The sequence below is a fragment of the Motacilla alba genome, chromosome 15 (genome assembly GCF_015832195.1).
Source record: "Motacilla alba alba isolate MOTALB_02 chromosome 15, Motacilla_alba_V1.0_pri, whole genome shotgun sequence".
NCBI classification, from domain to species: Eukaryota; Metazoa; Chordata; class Aves; order Passeriformes; family Motacillidae; genus Motacilla; species Motacilla alba.
In genome coordinates, this window is record NC_052030.1 from 7,646,340 (window position 1) to 7,666,964 (window position 20,625).

A 20,625-nucleotide genomic window follows, 5' to 3' on the forward strand; every position below is an offset into this window, starting at 1 on the left:
GACAAACACAGTTTATACTCTGTCCTTTTTTAGGTCAAATTAGTATCTTTTCAGGTTGTATCAACCTTACAGTCATCATCAAACATGGTCCTGTTTGGGCCACACAGCTCCATGCCAAAACTCCCCTGAAAACGTGCCACCAGGCGTGGTGTAGGATTGCAGACACCATATCAGCAAACAGCTATTTAGTAGCAGTCACAGCTAGCTGACCTTCAGGCAGAAACTCAGTAACCTGATGATGATGACATTGCTGGCCCTGGATTGTCTGCAGCATTTATTTTGGCAGCGGTAAAGAAAATCCAGGGATACACTTTGAGCAGGAAGCGCCGATCAGGAAAGCAGAGCCCTCGCTCCTGCCCGAGAGCCAGGCTCGAACAGCCTCCCCTGGAAACCCACACATGCCTGCTCCACCTGAGCAGCACAGCACATCCTAATAACCACAGGAAATGATATTAATAATCTCACGGTCCAGGCCTCAGAGCTGTGGCACAAGAGCTACAGTGTTTGGAGACCAGCAACTTATAATTATACAGCCCTGAGCATCTCCTGGGCAGAGGAGAACCAGGCAACACACTCAGAGACTCCACAACCCATCCATGTGTTTCTCAGGACATAACACAGCTGAAGGTAAGAAACCAAAGCTGCTTTCTCTGGAAACAGCTTGTGTAAACTATTTCTTTTTTTTCTTTTTTTTTCTTCTCTTAAGAAAAGTCCAACTTCAACAATAATTATTGGGAACCTACCAAGCAAACCAACTGCATATAGCTGTTTGTCTGAGGTGTCACCTGGGAGTTTGCATTAGTTTGCACGGGCCCAGTTACAGCAGTTCCATAACGTCTGGTTTGGAAACAGCCTGTCCCACCCCTGCCAGAACACAGGCTCATCTTCTAACCAGGGTAAATTATGTTTGACGTTAACATGGGGCTCCTCTATCCAACATCTGTTTAAAAGAGCATCTTTCCTTGCAGAAAGCCTAAAAGTTGTACAGGTGACTTAGTAGTGAGCATGGGAACCTTTTCTGACTGAGCCCTGCAATCACTTTTGCCTAGATGCAGCTAAAACTAATTTCCAAGTCACACCCTCTGTGTGGCTTAGCATCTTCCAGCAACGTGGAAGAAAAGTCATGTATGAGTATGAAAGAGCTGTGTGAAACCAAGTTCCAGACCCTGTTCGGCCCAGAGGCTCTTGCTCGTGTTTCATCACCCCTCTTCCCAGCACAAACAGCATTGGGAACACCAGTGCCTGTGTCCCTCCCTGCACAAGTCACACTGACCCTGCAGCTGCAGCCACCTGCACAGGCACGGACAGGGGCTGGGACACAGCTCAGCTCCACGCTGCCAGTGAGAACAGGCTGGGAACAAACCCCCACGGCTCCCCTCACTGCCAAACCCACCCCAGGGCTGCCCAGGGAGTGGGAACAGGGCTCCAAGAGAGTTATCAGTTTGTTTGATGTAATCAACAACACTGCCATGTGCGCACTGATACCAATGTACAGATCTCTGTGGAGTTTGATGGATGAGCTGATGGCAGGCAAGTTATAAAATCCATCTGCTTGGAAAACCATTGTCATTTTCAGCTAAAAATCATACCAGCAAACTTGTATCACAACTTTGTACTATTTAGTGCCAAACTAGAATACCAGAGTAAGTGGTGATGTTCTTCCCTGGGCAGATCTTGCGAAATACTCAGTAACTCAACACTAATAGCAGTATGACAAGGGTTTTTCCCTTTTTTAAAATGCACCAAGTGCTTTAGTTAAGCCTGAGAAAAAAATGAAAGGCGGTTTTTGATTATCTTGCAACAAAACCTCTCTTGAGATACGTCTGTTCTGCATCAGGAGAGTTTCCTAGTAAATGCTATGAGAAGCAAGATTATAAATCCAGAGCATCAGTAAGGACTGATGAAGCTTAGGGGAACTTAAGAAGCCTGAAGTCAAGGCCTGTATTTTAGCTCTGAGAGGAGAACTAGAGCTCAGGAAAATCTCAGGCTGCATTTGCACCATCAGCAGTGCCCAGAGCAGGGCATGGCACTGCTCAGGACGTGCCACAGGAAAGGCTCTCCCACAGCTGGTGTGGGGCAGAGGAGAAACATTTCCCTAGGAGTTTGTACAAGGAGATTCTGACATCAGAGGCTCTCCCATCACCTCCTGGTGATGCACAGACCCAGCACTCACGGCAGGTTTGAGACAGTTCCCACACGTCACAGGGGTGACAGGAGTTTCCCTGAGTGGCACATCCAGCTCCCATCAGGTAGCCCAGCAGTGGCACAGCCAGGGTGACACAGGCAGTGATGAAAGGACTTGCCCAGAGCTCCGTGAGAGGAAACTTGTGGCGGAGTCAGAAAGAAAACCCCGTTATCTCAACTTCCGGACCCCTCTGCTTAACCGCCAGACCACAAAACACTTTTATTGTAGGATAACATTTCAACAAATAGCTATTTGCTCTTAGCACAAAACCCACTTTGCAGTTTTACTTTTAAAAATCCATTTTTACTCCAACTCCCTAGAACTTCAAGCCAGCCCTGTGACTTGGCATAAACAATTTCTCCCTCCTTTGCATGCCCCAGTTTTATTAAGTAATCCCCATAAAAGCAATTACTGAGCTTTGGACTGAAAAATAACTAGGAAAAAAAAAAAAAAAAGAGAGAGAGAGAGAGACAGCAAATTCTGCATATCTTTATTTGCATACGGATTCCCTCCCTCCCCCTTTCTAAGGGTTTTGCCATGAGGCCTTTTATGTCTCTTTCAATAATCATATAATTATATGATTCCTAAAGTACACGCTGGCAACACTTCAGGGGATTTTAGTCATTACAGGTGACAAGACTTTTCTCTCATGTCTAATGCTCGCTAGGATTTCCTTCCACTTCATTCACAGATAAGATGAAGAACCAAGAGACACCCAAAACGCTCTCACAGACAGATTTTGGGGGAACCAGCCCTTTTCCTTCTCCATTACAGATGCAAGGAAATGGGCAGAACTGAACTGGAATGAACTTCAATTGGAATGAAACACTTTTTCAATTAAGCAGCCCATCATTTTTCCCAGGCCCCACATCCAACTATTTTAATGGCTTTCACATTTCTTCTTTAATTTTACAATCTGAAAGAAATGCCAAGGTTCCATCAAGGACTGAGAATGCCATAATTCCATTTCTTCCAATGGCTGCAAGTTATTAACAAGATGTCAAAACATCATAATTATTTTATATCAAGTATGACTGATTCCATAAACATCTCTTAGCTGCACACCATCCTGAGTCTCACTCCCCCTGAGTGCAGGTACGTGCTCAGGCTAAATGGACTTAAGAGGCTGCACATCCTCTTCTACAGCAGTGCAAGAGACATTTAAGAGCCACCAAAGCATCAACAGCAATAATGCATTTTATTATCTGATGCACTTGATGTCATTGTAAGCTTTGAGACGTTGCTTTTCTTTAAACTCTTTGGGGGTTTTTGCTCCTCTCTACAAATAAGAGCTCCCAGGAAAAAAGCTGCAGCTTCAGTAAGGAAGAGGAGGGGTTAAAGAAACGAGCTTGGTGTCCTTCAGCAGCCACCCAACAGGCAGCAGCTCTGAATTACCATTTGTTTCCCAACTTGGGCTGCTCCTAACTTCAGCATCTCATCACTAAGTACGGGTTAGGTCAGGGACACCCTAACACCAGAGCGAATCAATCTATATTTAAAACTGGGGGGGGGAAACAGCAAAACACCAAACAATTACTGTCTTATTTTTCTGAAGCTAGAAAGAACATCTGTTGAAGGGCAAGGTAACACAATGATATCAAACCACAAACACTACGAGCTTCACATTCAGACTACAGGCACAACTGCATCATGCATATGTATTTTCTGAATTCCTCTCTATGACAACCTGTGCAGAAGAGAGAGCAAGGCAGGCTGTGGGCAGAGGAGAGGAGCCCAAGCACAGCTCCTTGCCCTGCTGACCGTGCACGGCAGCCTCAAAATAGAACATTTAACTTCAAATTGCCACGTTTGTGTGGTACTATAGATAGCCAGCACAAGATTAAAAAAGCTTTGCTCTGAGCACAAAGGGAGAGACAGGAATGGTGCCATAAGCCCATGTTTTGCAGCCAGTGGCGCAGGGAAATAATTTTGATCCCTTCAATCCCCTTATCCATGCCAACCACTGACCTTGCAGATGCAACTTTTGTTCAAGTTCAGTCTCTTTTTGGCTCCAAGCAAGACAGAGCTACAAAGGAAACACTCTCCATTCATCCTGGATCATCCAAGCCCTGTGCACTCAGCTGCCCCGTGCTCCTGTTAGCCAGGTAATTCTGCACGTCACATCCAGTCACTCAGTACAAAATAATTAAGCTGCAAAGGGTGACACTCGCCTCTCTGCCCGTCACTGGGGCTCGGCACGGCTGGCCTGGCTGGTGCAGGTGGGAGCCCCACAGCTGGTGCAGTTTGTACCTGCCCAGCTTTCACAACTCTCGCACCAGAGGAACTGGACCGACAACCTCGCACAGGTCGGTTTTGCCTGGGCGGCTCGGGAGCCGGTTAACCCTCGCCTCCATGTGAAACGTTCCTGGGTCTAGAACATAACGACTGATTCTCCTTTCAGCATCAGAGCACTATGCTTAATAGTTCATTAGTTTTGAAAAAGAGACTATTTCTCGAGGAGATGGACCAGGGCTGGTAACACTGTGCTCCAACTCCCTCCTCTCTGAAGAGCATGGCTGGAACAGCCACAGCCCCCGTTGTGCTGAACACAGTAGAGCCAGGAGATATTTACACAGCAAGAGCCACTTCACCTACATAAAACTCTTTTATACATTTACCATGATAAACTGAAGGCATTAAAGTGCAGTGAATTGGAAATTGTTCTCACTTAGAGCTGGATGTTCACCTACAACCGATACCAAGATGCACACCCTACGCACTGTATTTCAAATCTTTACTTTAGAAAAACCCAAACTGCATCAAGCAGGAAACAGCGTTTCAGTTCTGCTGATACTGTTCTCTTTCGAGTATTTGCTGCAGCACCACAAACTACACAATATTCCCTCATCCTGCACCACCAGGACAAAGCCCAGATGCTGGAGAAGCTGAAGTAGTAAGCACATTTTGACAGCGCTGCACCCAGACAAGGTGCACACAAGTTTGGGATCTGTGTGCTTGCAAAGCCTGACACAGGGGAGCAGCCTGCTGCGGCTGTGCCTGGAGAATTCCACACCTCACCCAAAAAAAGCAGGGAAGCAAAAGGGGTAAAAACCAAACCAGCCCAAAGCCTTTCTATCAATGTGTCTCCAGCCACAGTACTGCATCTCTGTACCAAAATGAATTTTTTCATGAGTGCAGTTACATGACCATCAGCCCTTCTGCAGACCAAGCGGGGATCTACCAAAGAAACAACATGAAACACCAGGCTGATCTCATCCTACCCAGCTCCCTTCTTCACTGCTATTTTCCCAGAAAGTAGCATTGTGACACTCAGTCTCATTCTGTGAAATAACTGAGATAAACGATAAAAAGTGCATCTTCTTACAATACTGAGAGTACAGGAAAGTTTTCAGTTCTTACTAGGCATGAAGTCAAATGCACTACTGCAAGTAAACATTTCTTACCTGAATGAAGTGGAACACTAGTTCTATTATATCCTTTTTATTACAAAAAAAAATCTTACCTGTGCAATACAGAGTACCTTATTTTTTAAAAAATACTATAGATTCTAATTAATTTTAAAAGTGAATATATCTTCTGAATTTCTTTGTGATGTTTGGTCTACTTGACATTTCAGCAAACTTCACCTCATGTTTTGCCCCATGTTTCAGAGTGCTCGAGAAAGCCTGAGCAGTTATACTAGGGGAAACTACTTCAGAAGCACTGGTAGGATATTAAAAGGTCATCCAAAACACCCAGATAGATAGAATCAAGTGCAATTTGAGTTAAAAATGAAACCTCAGGTAGGGATGAGTGTGACCCCTGGGCTTGGTTGGGATTTCCAAGCAATCTCCTCTCTTCAACACCCTGCAGCACTAAAGGTGCCCTGACCTTGGCTGCAGGATGGCCCCAGGCAGGGGCTGCACTTGCCATGCACCCCATCACTCCTTGAACCCTGGCAGGTTTCACCCACGAGGCAGAGAATTCCCCACCCAGCAGAAGAGCTGGATCCTTCCTCACCACAGCCCACCACCACTCCACCAGGGTTTGCAGGGAGCATTGCTCCCCCCAGCTCCTGGCCCAGCTGAGCAGATCCTCCAGGCTTTCCAGAGCTCTCCCCCTCTGCTTTAATCACCTCTGATTCCTCAACAACAACAAAGATACCTTAAGTACCCGCTTCAGACAAGATGCAAAAAAAAAAAAAAAAAAAAAAAGAAAATCAACAGCTAGAACAAATCAATGGAGACTAGCAAGCCTTCAGGAAAACCAAAAGGCATTTAGAGCCTTTAGAGCATCATCCAGAAAATCATTAGCTTTCCTGGGGTTAAAAGCACTTTTAAACAGGAATAACTGGCCATCAGAAATGCTAGCTTGATACACCATCACTTGACAAGTACGCAGAAGGAAAAAATACTTAAGTATCTAGAAACTTGTATTAAAACATAAGCTAGCTATGGAAAAATCTAAGCTGCAAAGCAGGCATAGAGAGAGATGGTGACAAATCAGAAGTTCCATTGCTAGGTCAGTGGAGCTAACCCCTTGGAACAGGAAGCTGCAGTTAAATACATTGGTTTTCTTATCAATGAGAGATCAGAGCAGCAGTAACAGGACAGTGTACAGCACACATGTGAAAACAGCCTTATCAAGATGACAGCTGGAGAACTCATGGATTTTGTCCAGAAGTCTGCTAGGAGCAATAGGCTCTCTAAACTCTGCTGCACTGAGGCAGGAGCAGCAGAGAAGGGACTGTGAGGCAGCACTGCCAGACCTCTGGATACGAACAGTGAGAGTGGGTAAAGCATCATTCATCTCCTTGGGGCACAGCTGGGCCCCAGCTCGGCTTGTAAGGGCAGCATCTCCACTTCAACCCCACGTGCACCGAGTCAAGGTCTGCCCCTTTTCAGCTCGGGGATCTGCTCCTACACAACGCTCCACACACGTCTGAGCACGGATTCTCCACCAGATTCTATAAACAGGTTAAACATTCCTCAAAAAAACCCGTACACACATGCACACCCTCCTCAAGAAAGTTAAAATTTCCATTCAGGGCTCCAAAGCTTTGCTGGAATCTGTAAAAATCATAAACAACAGCCAAAAAGAAAACACAACCCCTTGTCTTTTCAACTACTTTGGGAGAACAATTGCTCTCAAAGATCGCATTCATTAACATTCTGATGAAGTTCCCTTTTAGCGCTGTTTTTCATACTTGAAAGGAACAGCTATGATCAGAGAGAGCCCTCAACTACCGACTCACTCATTTAGATTCTCTCGCTCTGATTCACCAATCACCTTCAAGAATAATTAGCAGCTTCATCTGCACGTAATGAATATACACACATGCTCACATCCACACCATTCATTTTGGAAGGAGGGCAGAAATCCCCCTTTCCTCAGCCCGCCAGCCTTCCTGACCCTGGCACAGCACCCATTCCTGATGGCTTTCCTGCAGCTGACAGCCGCACTGACCACCTCCAGCCAAGGGGTCAGAGCAAACTACATTTCCAGGCTAAGTCCAAAGTGGTGGTGAGTGGCCGGGTACTAAAAAGCCCCAAATAAAACACCACTACACACACATCAGCCCCAAACTGCATGAAACCTGAGCTGGATTTACACAGGAAGATCCAGGGGAAGGAAGAGAAAGGAGAAGTTTTAACTTCTTATACACAGAAAGAGGCTGCTGCTTGTGTGTCTGTGGGGCTTTCTTTTTTCTTTTTTACTTTATTTAAAAAAAATATATATAATCAACTCAGTCTTTATTTGGAAGATGGTAGGATAGGAGACAGATAAGTCACAAGTATCACCGAAACTAGACACGTGGTTTTCAGATGACAACTGCCAAAGGAAACATTGCCACGAGTTAAAATCTAAAATGCTTAAAATTCACACCAGAAAGATAAAGGAGACCTCAAAGCCATCCTTCAGTATTAACCTTAACTGCTCATACTGCCAGGTCAACACAAAGGAAGAGTACATACATTTATTCTATAAAGCACCCTTTATTTACAGGAACACCAGCAGTGAGAATTTCCTTCAGTGGGGAAGGGGAATTTACAATATGGTGAGATACAAAGAAAAACAAACCAAAAACCACCTTACCTCTCCCAGATGATTTTACCATTAAGTTCCACCTAAACACTGAGAAATTTCATTTCCAAGGGGAAACCCAAGCCTTGGCTATTCTATTAAACCCAATCAGAGACCATTGTAACATCAAGAAACAAACCTACCTAGAATACCACAATGAACTACCACATAAGCAACAAAAGCTCATTTTAGGATTAAAAAACTAAATAAAATACTTTTTTAGTTCAGTACTGTCCCTAAGCCATATACTCACTTCTACACTTTCTTCCCCCTCATGGGCATAGGTTTCAATTCTTATTTATTTTTTTAAAAAGCATTACAGCAGATTTTAAATCCTTTTTAAAAAAAAAACCAATGTACACCAAAATACAGATTTCCTCCAAAGCAGAAGAAAACCACCTGTTGCAGTCAAGCTCACCAGAGAACACAGCTCCACACCACACAAAATGACCTTGCCATTTCAGTCATTTCCATGGGTATATACTGCTTAAAAGTGCTTTTGCCTCAACCATCCCCTTCCCTTGCTGCTGCATGACTCTGCCAAACATCACCAAGGTAGTGCTGCAGGGAAAAATCCACACAATGTAGAGTGGTTTCTTCTTTCAGTTTCACAGGGATTTAGGAAATGCACCTGGTTGGTGTGAAAGAGGTGAATTCTGCTCACACTTCTCCCTCTGAGATGTCAACCACCATGTCGTTTTCTAACATGTTGGCAAATACACTATAAATCAGTTAATTTCAGGTGGTGTTCTCTTACGTGTTGGTAAATAGAGTAGAAATCAGATAATTTCAGGAAAGTGTTTTGGTACATGTTGGTAAATATACTAGAAATAGGTTAATTTCAGGTGGTATTCTCAGACATGTTGGTAAACATAGTAGATATCGGTTAATTTCTGGAAGCTGTTCTTGTACATGCTCGTAAATACAGTAGAAATGGGTTAATTTCAGGTGGCACCAAAGTTTTTTGCAAGAATTTTAAAGTGGATCATTTTGTAAAGACTTTTTTCTCTGTAAAGAAAAACCAGAAGTGCTTCCACAAACAGAAGTACCTTGGGGTAGCAGATATTTAAGGTCACTTTTTACCCTTGTGTACCTTATTATCAAGGTTTGGCTGATTCAATAACAAGGCTCTCCCCATCTGAAAAGCCCAGAGTTTTCCCCGTCAGCCTGGAGGGACTGCACTACCATTTGAATTCTATTTCCTGATAATGTGCTCATCATGGTAGAAAATTTCTGCAGGAAGATGAATTTTACTTTCTTCCCTGACAGCTCAGTAGAGACTCAGGGGTTTAATTGGACCTATCTGCTGATGCATATTTGACTAAGAGCATGCCCAAGAAAAAAAAATAAGGTTATACAGACAGGTCTAGGGCTTGGTTTAGAGGCACCCAAAAGCAGATTGCTTGCTCATTATCAGTTCTGCATATACAAAGTAGTCAGCTTTCCAGTCAGGACAACACCCCACAAATGACAGCACAAAAAGGCAAAAAACAGCCATCACCAAGCCAACACAAACCTTCTTGCCTCTCCAGCACCTGCACACCCAGAGCTGCTCAGGGACGGCTGGGCTAAATGTCCCTGCTGAGCAGAACCCCCGGCTCCCCCAGCAAGGGTTCTGCCACCAGGGCAGATGGCCAAGGCCACCACTGACACCTCCAGGGGCACACAGGGACCACCTCTGGCACTCTGAGGAGTCGGTCCTACAGGCAAAAACCTCCAGAGAACCACGGTGCCACCAGAGGCCTGCGTGGCAGGAGGGGTGGGCTGGGCAGCAGCAGAGCCCACGAACAAAATGGGACCTCACAGTCTGAGCCCAAGACATTAAAGACCCCAGGGCAAATCAGAGAATTCATTAGCCCACGCAGAACTCTTCACTGCTGTAACACAGGTTAACAGATACCCAAGTGGCAGGAAATCCAAAGCAGGGAGAGCACCCAAAACTTTGCCCACGTTTCCACCATGGTGTGTCAAAGAAAGTGGGCAAAAGCCCCAGAACTTCTCATATTTACAGGGAATTCAAGTTATTACACCCAACAAGCAACTTGTGAGGTGCTCCCTCTCGACAACTCACTACTTCCAACTGTACACAAACAAAACAAAAATCAAAAGCCAAAGTCATAGTTTGTCAATGCCCCTCTGAAAATATTAAATTTCCTGCTCTGCTTAACTTAGCTCAGACAAGGCAGGCAGTATTTGCTCAGCAAATATTGTTTGTAATAAGTTAGACAAGCAATATTTTTTGCCAGCCTATTAACACCAGAAAAATATGTACAGTCAACAAGAGATGAAGAATTTGTTCAATTACTTCAAAAATGGGAATTACAACCGAGGGATTATTATCCATTTAAACATCTCTTTTCCACAAAATGTCAAACACTAGCCATTTGCTAACAATCTCCGGAGACAGATAAAGTAACATTTTGGCAATGCAAACACAAACTCCCGAGCTGGAGGAGGGGGGAGTGGGAGGAAGGAGGGCGGGAGGGGGGAAGATCCACCATTCACAACAATGCCGGACCATCCCAACACGCCAGGAATATTTTGCAGCCAATTAAAACCCCAAACAAACATTGGACTTGCCCGAAGTGATGGCGAACACCGGCCGGAGCCGGGCAGAGGAGGGGACCGGGGGAGGGAAGGAGCCACGAGAGGGGGGGCAGCAAGTTGCCAGCGGAGCCGCGATCACCGGGGCCGGCCCGGCACCCTCCTGACCGCAGCCCCGGGATCCCCCCGGGCTGACACCAGGATTAATGCACGTTAATTGCTATTTGCAAAATTCAGCAGCCTGAAAGCGCCGCGCTTCCTTTCTCAAATCCTTTTTTTTTTTTCTTTTCCCCCGTTCCTTTTCCCTTCCAACCACCACCCCCCCCCTCCTCCCCGCCGCCCCAGCCCCCGCCCCGCGGGAGGGCAGAGCCCCCGGCCCCGGCGCTCTTACCTCCAGCGCTTCCAGGGTGTTGAAGCTGGCGATGGCGAAGCCATCGATCAGGTCCTCTTCCTGGGAGCTGGACTCGCGGCGGCGGCGGCGCGGGGGCCGAGCGGCGCGGGCGGCGGGCGGCGGGCCCCGCGGGGCGGTGCAGTTCTGGCCGCCGTTCTCCTTGCCGGGGCTCGGCTCCTTCTCGGAGCCCGAGGAAGGGCTCTGGTTCCGCGGGTCGCGGGCCGCCGCCTCCCGCCGCCGCACGCGGTCCCGCTGCGACCTCGACCTCCGGCTCTGCCGGATTTTCCCATCCATCGCCGAAGAAGAAGCAAATTAAAAAAATTTAAAAATAATAAAAATAATAATTAAAAAAAATTTTAAAAATGAAAATGAGAAGGCCAGGGGCGAGGGGGGGGTGGGTGGGAGTGGGGGGGGCGCGGGGGGAGAGAAAAGTCGCCCCCCTCCAACTCACCGCTTCCCCTCTCCAAACCCCGGAGCCCTTAAAAAATAATAGTAATAATTAAAAAAAAAATCAACAACAACAACAAAAAAATCCTGCTGTTCAGAGCCTCGGATCCAGGGCGATGATAATCCACAGAGCAAGGCTGGGTGGCGGTGGCGGTGGGGCGAGCGGCACACACACACAAAAAATATTAAATCCACGGAATGACCTTGACAAATTTCCACCCCCCGCCTCCCCCCACCCCCCAAAAAAAGCAACGACGGGAAGAGGAGGGGAGGAAAAAAAAAAAAAAAAAAAAAGAGAGAAGGGGGGGAAGATTTATCTGGATCAGGACGAGGACACCTCGGATTCACTCGGCGCGGAGGAGAGAGGCAGATCCAGGAGGCTCGACCCAGCTCGGGATAATCCAGGCGCGGCGCCCCCTCCCCGGGGGCAGCGCCGCTCCGGGGCCCCGCTCCGGCCGCCGCGCACCGCCGGGGGGGCCGCCGCCGCCGCCGCGCTCGCCGCCCAACTTTCTTGCCGCGGAACGAGCGAGACAATCCCTGGGCAGCCCCCGCCGCCGCCCGCCGCCGCCGCCGCCGCCGCCCGCCGCCGCCGACCCCTCCTCGCCGGGCGCCGCCGGCGGCTCGCAGCCCCCCGCCGGCGCGGCGCGGCGCCCCCGCCGCCGCCGCCCGCTGCCGGATGGCGCTCGCCCGCCCGCCCCAGCCCGGCCGCCCGCGGCGCGGCGCAGCCCCGGCCCCCAGAAGCCGCTCAGTCGGCGCTGCCCGGATGCCGCCCCATTCTCCCCGAGCTGGGACGCGGCGCTAGCACCGCCCGGCCGGCCGCGCATGAGCAGGGCTGCCAGCTGCGCGTCATTCCCCGGCGCAGGCCCGGCCGTGCCCCCGGCCCCCCCCCTTCCTCCTCCTCCTTCCCGCCCCGCCGCCGCCTCGCCTCCCCTCCGCGCGGGCCGGGGCCGCCGCCGCCCGCCCCAGCCCCCGGGAAAAGTTTCCCCGGCCCGGCTCCCGCCCCGCGGCCGCCCTGCCCCGGGACGCGGAGGGGGCAGCGCCGCGGGCCGGGACAGGGGGTGAAGGGGCGAGCCGAGGGGATGGAGGGGAGCCGGGGACAGGGGACGAGCTGCGGCGAGCGATGGGACACGGGCTGAGCTGCGGGATGGGCCGGGGGTCAAACGATGAGCCCAGGGGGAAGGAGTGAGCTGGGGGTCGGAGGGTGAGCCAGGGACAGGGAACGAGCTGCGGGACGAGTTGAGGATTAAGCGCTGAACCGAGGGTCAGGCTGAGGGATGACTTTAGGGTTCAGGACAACTTGAGGAGCACAGGAAGAGCTGAGAGACACGGAGAGAGCAGAGGGATGAGCTAGGGAACAATCCGTGTGTCAAGGGACAAGTTGGGAAATGAGCTGGTGCTGAGGGTGCAGGACATGGGAGCTGTAGGTGGGACGTGGAGCAGTGTAAGGGAATCGAGGGTTAAGGCTCATGGAGATGGAAGCAGGAGACCCTGTTCATTAGCCCCTGCTCCCCATCCATTCATCCTGTTGAGGTTTCATTTGGGCTCTGCAATGCGGGAGGGGGCTGTTTCCTTTCTTGATTCCCTGCAGTTTCAGGCCCTCTCCTCTCTCCAGCATTGCCTGGCCAAAGGCTTGGTGCCCAGGCATTCCCTTGGGACAGGGACTGCCTTGGTGGGCCAACTGCGCAGCTGTGCAGTGCCCAGTGCCAAGGACAGCACTGAGGAAGGTGTGCCTGGATCAGGGCTCCTGCACAGGGCAGTCCTACATATCGCAATGGTAGCAGGACTTAATCCTCCTGTTATCACCTTTTATTGCACCAGGTCAGATATTGCAGCATGCTACCATCACTTCTGGGTACTCTCTTCCTTGTGTGGGGCTGGCTTTGCTCCGTTGGACTGACTCACCTTAATTCCATACTTCTTCAGCTGCTTTCACCTTCCCTGGGGGGTAGCTGTTAGAAAGATGTTGTGAAATAAAGTCTAAAGAAATCCATTGAGATTCATGTATAAGGGAAAAAAAAAAAAACATGAAGGAGATTCAGAGTTAGTGGGAGCTGTGGAAGTAAGAGAAGCCAAAAAAATCTCCTGTTACCTGCTCCCACTGTGTTCCAGCTCAGCCATCACCAGGGATGGTGGTTTCCTCAGGCTGGTGGCCTCAGAAGTGGCAGGCTGGCAGCTGCATGTCTAACACACTCATCAAAGGTTTCAGTGTGGGCAATTCAATGCCTGTTTTCCCACCATTTTCTTATGTTCCTGATCGAATTGTAAAAATGGAGCAGTCAAAAATGAACCCCCTTTCACCTGGCCCAAACAGGCTCTTTGAGAAGGGCTTCTGGTGTCTGGCAACAGCATTGCCCTACCCTACTTAGACAAGTGCTAAAATGAATATCATCCTCTTAAAATGTAGCATAGAAACGTCATTTAAATTTAAGCCATTTAAAACCAAAGGTAGAAATCCCCTGTGTAGTGCAAAGCCTCTTAATGCAAATAGTCAGTCATGCATTGCATGCCTCAATCACACTCATATCGGTGTCATTTGTGTCCTAATAAAATCCTATAATCTTTTGCGTGCCAATTAAAGAAGGAAGATAGCTAAATCTAGCTTCTTCCTTGGGTAATTACAGGCTAGTGGGGAGCCAGACAGTTACCTGCCCTGGGTTTTGGAGGACTGTGGATTTCCAAAGGGTATTTCTTCTCCTGTTTCATTAAGTGACTGTACAGTATTTTTTTAAATGTATGGTATTTGAAAGGCACAACCAAGATCCCGGAGATGGGATGGGATGTTAATTAAAGGTCTCAGTTTAGATTCACCTAGTTTAACAATGGATTTGGTTTAACCACTGCATTTGCTTTACCAGTATTTTAAGGGACACTTTCTAGAAACAAGCATTTGCACTGAGTTCACTAAGTTATTTGTACAGTGGCAAGCCTGTCCTTTTATTTACAAGGTAATTCCTATGTTGCTTATAAGTACATCATAAGGGTAAGTCATTAAAAAGATAAACTGGGGCGTTTTTAACAGTTCCTCTTGCTAGGACTCATCTCACTCCCGTTGTGCTATAGGCCCTCCATCATTAATATGCATTTCTGGTTATCTTTTTGTTCATTCACTTCCAAATTTGCTGACCAACAAGGACAGTGAAAATTGCCTGTAAAGTCCCTTTCTTTATTTCCTGTCAGCAGGGTCATCAAGATTCTCGTCCCGTGTTTACGTACAGGAGTTTAATGTCACTGGGAACGTAAACCAAAGGTGCCTTCTGGGGAAAGTTGTGAATACCATTATTTTTTTCAATTAACTCCACAAATTCAGCAGCACTATGATTGTCCATAGTTATTCTCATTTTTGTATATATGTTTTTTTCTTGTTGAAAGATGCAGCAGAAGGGTCATCCAAAGGAATTAAGAAAATCAAACAGTCCACATGGGAAAGGATGCTTCTGCTTGAAACAGCATCTCTGAATCAATCATGCCTTTCCTTCCACCAAGGCAATTTCGTGTTTTCAATAGAAGGCAGACCTACAGTGGTTTTGTTTCCCCCCAGCATCAAATGGCATTCCCTACAATGATATTCATCATGTTATAACTCTAGGTGAATGATAATGGATCAGAGGGAATGAAAACAGATGGATGTTAAAACAGACAATTCCCTGCCACAAACCTGGGAGCCCTCCACTGCTGCCTAGTCCATTCATTCAGTGGATAATTGTATTAGACATTCCAACAATAGAGAGGCCTTCTTCATTAATCCTGAATTTACTGAAAAGAAGCTTTGCAGACTATAGCTCTTTTGGTGCTTAGACAACATCAGGCAAAATTTACCACAGGCTTAAATGTCTAAAACTCAACTGGATGGAAACTAGCACAGAAAATTCCAAAAGCAAGAGATGAGTGAGTGAGGCCAGGGGACAGGACTACCCAGGAGCAGCACTGCAGGTAGGCAGGGGACGTGAACAGAGCTGCAGCTCAGGTGATGCCAAGGAAATTTATTGAAAAGCTTTCCTCTGGCTGGAGTGCAGGTGCAGCTGAACTACCAATACTGGACCTGGGTTTGAGCTGATTGTCCCTTCCCAGCCTCCAGCTCGCCACATGAGCCAGTGAATGCCAATCCCTGCCATGTGATGGGGCACAACCGTTCTGTAACCCTGGTGTGCATCAGGTGACTGGGGCTAAGCAACCCAGATCAAGTCTCTTACCAGCTGTCCTGTGAGTCAGCCCTTGATTACAATATTGACATTAACATTTTAATCACATGCATGCTGCTGCAGATTTTAATGACAAACTTGCTATGCCTTTGCCTTTTGAGGATCAGAAATTGGACCCTGCTTCATAGCTGGAGTGAGCGTGGCATCAGGGCAGCAGCAGCAGCAAACATGGCATTGCTCTTGCCATGAGCCTGCCCCTGGACATTAACCTTGCTGGCACTGAGCACCTCACTGGAACAGGGACTTTGTTCTCAATTACTCCGTTCCTGTGTCTGGGCCAGTACTGGGAGTTTTGAAAAAAGGAGAAAGGCGGTGCTTTTGTATCCTCTGTAGCCTGAGGCAATGTGAAAATCTACCCAATCCCTGTGTAACTATCATTTTCGATTCCCAGGTACTTTAATCAGGGCAGAATAATCCAGAGATATTTCCTTCTTCCCGTGGAGCTTGGAGCAGGGTTGCTACTGTACTTTTTCTGCCCAGTGCCATCAGAGTGAGGTGAAGAAAATTCAGTGCAAATGAGAATCATGCCCCAAATCTGTGTTGTTCCTCTCACCCCAAACACACTCCACGATCTGTTGCAAATGCTGCAAGCTGAGTCTGCGAGGCTTTGCTTTGTTAAAGACTGTCATGTCCAAGGTGGAAGGACAACCAAAAGGTCACAATAAATAAACTGAATACAAAATTGCTTAAGGCAATAAAAGGAGACCACAGACATTCATTACAGCTCTGACATGCACCAGGAGACACTTCAGGATGTTAAATAAGCTGGGGTTTGTGTCCATGGGCTTAGTTGTTTTCTGTTGTTTCTTTCCCTGTTACACCAATACTTTGCCAAAACAATCAGGCCTTAACTGCTCGGTATCCCTTTCACAAACATGGGCTGCTTTTATCACTTGCTTCATCATGGTCATTTGCACTGAAAATACATAATCACTGTCAGAGTACAAAGAATCATTACGAATAATTAGTTACTTCCAATATGGCAAGTCAGTCTCATAAATCTTGAATATTTGGCTTTGGTTTTGGAAAGAGATTCCTTAATGGCTACACTTGTGAGACTCTGTTAATTGATATAAAATTGTATTCAAAATTAAATTTGTTTCAACAGATCTAAATCACCCCAATAAATCAGCTTCAGCCTATCTGCTCTAAGGGTTCAAGTACACTTTTTTTTTTTTGCCTTTGGGAGAGACTGTGGTCTTGCAATCAATGCTTAGAGAGCTGGATCTGACCCTCCCCTCGTTGACTAATTGCTTCCATATGCTGACATGGGGTGATTTTGCTGGTCTGAGGAGTCATAAAGGAGGGGGTGGAAGGTGCAGCCCCTCTGCCCAGCCCTCCTGCCAGGCTGGTGTGTGGGGAGCAGGGGCTTCTGTCCCACTTCCCCTCCCAGCCAGGGTGTGAGGATGGCATTGCCTGCCTCTGTTCTGAGTGGGCAAAGGAGAGGGATTTTTAATAAGAAAGAGAAGGAGTTCAAGTCTATCTGTAATAGTCAGATATTGAGGATTTGTGCTATTATAGGTAATAGCAGTGTGAATGGTAGCTCTTATGATGCCTTTTTTCCTTCTTCAGAGAAAACTGTCTTTTTCATCTGATATCATGGGTGAGAGAAGGTGAGAGTTAATAACAATAGCTTAATTTTACTTGACTGTATATACTCTATTTAGCTCCTGAAATTGTTTCAGGACAGGATGTTATTATCTTTATCCTTGCTTTAAACCACAGAAATGGAGCTCGAGAGACAAAAGCCCAGTGTTCCTCTCCCATAATGTCTTTAGTGGGCTGTATTCCTCACCAATGCAGCAGTGAGCCCAAATGCTTCCTGTGATCCTGTGTGGTAAAAATCTGTTGGAAGAATTCCTCATTTGCATCCTGTCTGCATTTGCTGTCTGTTATCTTAAATATCTCTCTAATTTTTTTTTTCCTTCTTCTCTAGAGATTCTTTCATACCTACTTCACCTCAGTAAAGCTTTCCCCACCCCTCTCACAGCTGTATTTCTGCCTGGCTGCTCTCCCTCGGGGGGCAGCCCTGGGAAGGGGATGCTCCGTGCGGGATTTCCATGGCATGGGCAGCTCTGAGGAGGCTCCGAGCCCCTCTTGCCTCACCTGGGAAAAGCCTGCAGAGCACTGTGCCTGCTGTCAGCCCTGCTAATGCTGTGTCTTGCTTGGCTAGGGATGCCTAAATCCTGTTGGGCTCAGTCATCTATTTAATGATGCTTTTGCTGGCCTTTAAAACATCGTGGGTGCGCAGCCGCCATCCTCACTGCTCGCTGTGTCCTGGCGCAGGGCGTTCAGGGGTGAATCAAAGTCACAGTCTTTTTGGTTTTATTGGGTGCAAGTGTTAAAAATTGTCCTTGGGTAGAAGTTGCTTCTGTTTCCAAGTGTCTTGTAGGTTGTGCTCAATTTATTCTTATATTTGTTAAAGCAATGTGTTTCATTTTAATCCCTCAGTGCATATTGTTAATCAGCTAATGCTCCAAAGAAAAAAAAAATTAAAAATTCCTAAATCAACAAGAGAGCCCTCACCCATCCACCTTGTGAAACCTGAAGGTTAAGACTCTAAGTATGGTTTTGTGTCCTAAGCCTGGAAAGTGAGGGGAAAGCTAGTAACAACTGATTCAGAGAAGGTATATTTGGAAGTCTACAACTTGCAGACCTCTCCTAATAAAGGCTGGCAGGGTGAGCAAATGGAGCTTAACACATGGTCATGATAAACAGGTGCTGAGACATTTCTGCAGCATTTCTTCCACTAATATTTTGTCTCTTTAAAGCAATCGTCAGGAAGTTGTATCATCTTAATTACAGAATCTGGGAGTGAGCTATTTACTAGTAGCTTTGTAACTTGTTAATAAAGGCTTCCCTGCAGTGGGATTTTGGATCTCTGTGTACCAGCAGCAGGCTAAGCACCGAGGGAGGCTGGCAAAATCACAATGATACATAATTTACACTGGGTCAAGTTACTGTTCGTAGCAAGTAGATGAGCTGGACAAGTGTTAAACAGGGCTTCACCTTCACTGCTGTCCATGCCTATGAGGGGAAATTTATTCCCAGAATGGATGAGGCTTAACTAATGACTGCATAGTTGTATGTCCTGATGTCTTTGGGTCACCAGACCAACTTTGCACGAGCCAAATCAGAATTGGATTCAAAGGCAGAAGAATATAATAGTCAAAAGGATTGGCTTGACTGCCTGGAATCATTTTGCAAAGAGAAAGGTAGAACTGGAAGTTAGATGAAAGGAAAACAGGAAGGATGGGAATGGCTCTGTTGGAGTGTGTAATAAGAGCTGAATTATTCTTAACACAGAGAATTTTTACATGCACCTTATACTATTGCTAATCTTTTGTTGTCCTTCATCTGATTCTCTGATTTAATTTCACTTCTGCAAATGAAGCAAGGAGCCTCAATTTATTGAGGGGGCTGTGAGGGCCTTTGGAAGGGAATGTATTGAATTTCAGAAAGCATTTTACAAGAAGGTAGCCTGCCACAGTCTTGTGCTGTAGGACTTCCTTTGGAAGCATATATTTCTCCCCCATAAGTCTTTTGAACAGTTTAATACCACACATGTTTCAAGAGAATGAAATCAATAACAATCTGTACCTTTCTAACCTGAAATGCAAGCTCTGCACGGCAGGAGATCAAGCTATGCAATTAACTGTTGTCCTTTCAAAGGAATTCTGACAGATATTTATAGTTTACTGTATTCCATTTTCCTGCCATTGGAATATAACAGTACAACTGAATGCAGCTGACTGGAACTATGAAATAATTATAGCAATAACTATTTCCTTCTCTACTGGGGAAATCTTGTAAAGTGCTGCATGTGGGAGCTGCTGGTGTTCTTGCCCCTCGAAATCCAGTCCTTACCTTCAGTTTATCATGCATCCCTGGCTAAGTCACCTGAGAGAGAGTTTTTGTTCCATTACCTTCAGCTTTTTCTAAAGTCATGTCCTGAGCTCACGTTCATCTTGATGTGGAATGAATCAACACTGTAGAAATAAATGCACTTTAAAAAGCTTTCTATATTTGTGCACGGACAGTGTGTGAAGTAGAAAGACCTCTCTGTAGTAAAATAAGTCATATCTTTGTGTGGGAGTTTGGAGCAGTCTATTAAGAGGAAATAATGCAATATTACCAGAAGTGAATAGATTGGCATTTGACTGCTAAGCACTTTGCAAATTTTGATATAAAGGCACTTATTTTATACCCTGAGCTGTCACTGTAACTTATGTGCTCATGCTGGTGACTTAGTAGCATAATGACAGGCCGTTGTTACTGAGCTAATTAGTTTTAAGCAATCTTTCCTAACAGTATGCTTGAGGATGACATTCATTTGCTGCAAACTTATGAGACGTTGATGCATCAGGAAAATAGTGATGCTGAATCTTTGTGGTCCCTCTCTTGCTGGCTCAGTAGGAGTGTCTTATCAGGGACAGTTGCTGCGTTGGGCAGTTTAGATGCCTCTTGCCACTAGTAATACCCTCAGCTATTTAGCTTACAACTAAAGACTGTAAACTTCCAGCTTTAGGGCTGTAAACCTGCAGAGGAACACTGCAGCTTCCAGCATATGGTGGGATTTAATCATTGCTTTGCCACATGGCCATTTTCTGTCACTCTGGTTGGATGCCTGCAGATGCTTCCCAGGACTTTGCAAACCAGGATCAGGCACATCTGGTGCTTTGGGGAGCAGGGTGGAAGGGGATTGTGGTGTCATTTAAAAAACCCAGAAGTTCAGAGTAGGATAGGTAGAAGTGGAAAAGTCTCTTCAAAGAAAGTATTGGAACTCTTTTCCTAACAATGTTCACCCAGGTATAGTAAAGATGTGTCCAGATGCC

The 20,625-nt window shown here is 46.6% G+C and overlaps 1 protein-coding gene across 17 annotated transcripts in view; it reads right to left on the minus strand.

Annotated features, from left to right (window-relative positions):
* Nucleotides 1–12,262, minus strand: part of FBRSL1 (fibrosin like 1) — a 507,461-nt gene extending 495,199 nt beyond the window's left edge. For 7 of the 17 annotated variants that reach the window (XM_038152196.1, XM_038152191.1, XM_038152193.1 and 4 more), the window contains exon 1: nt 11,145–12,258. In XM_038152196.1, coding sequence (XP_038008124.1) covers nt 11,145–11,438 — 294 coding nt within the window. In that variant the 5' untranslated portion in view covers nt 11,439–12,258. Of the gene's footprint in view, nt 1–11,144 lie in introns of all 17 variants that reach the window. The other 10 variants (XM_038152199.1, XM_038152190.1, XM_038152198.1 and 7 more) reach the window with 4 other exon arrangements.
* Nucleotides 12,263–20,625: the final 8,363 nt, after the last annotated feature.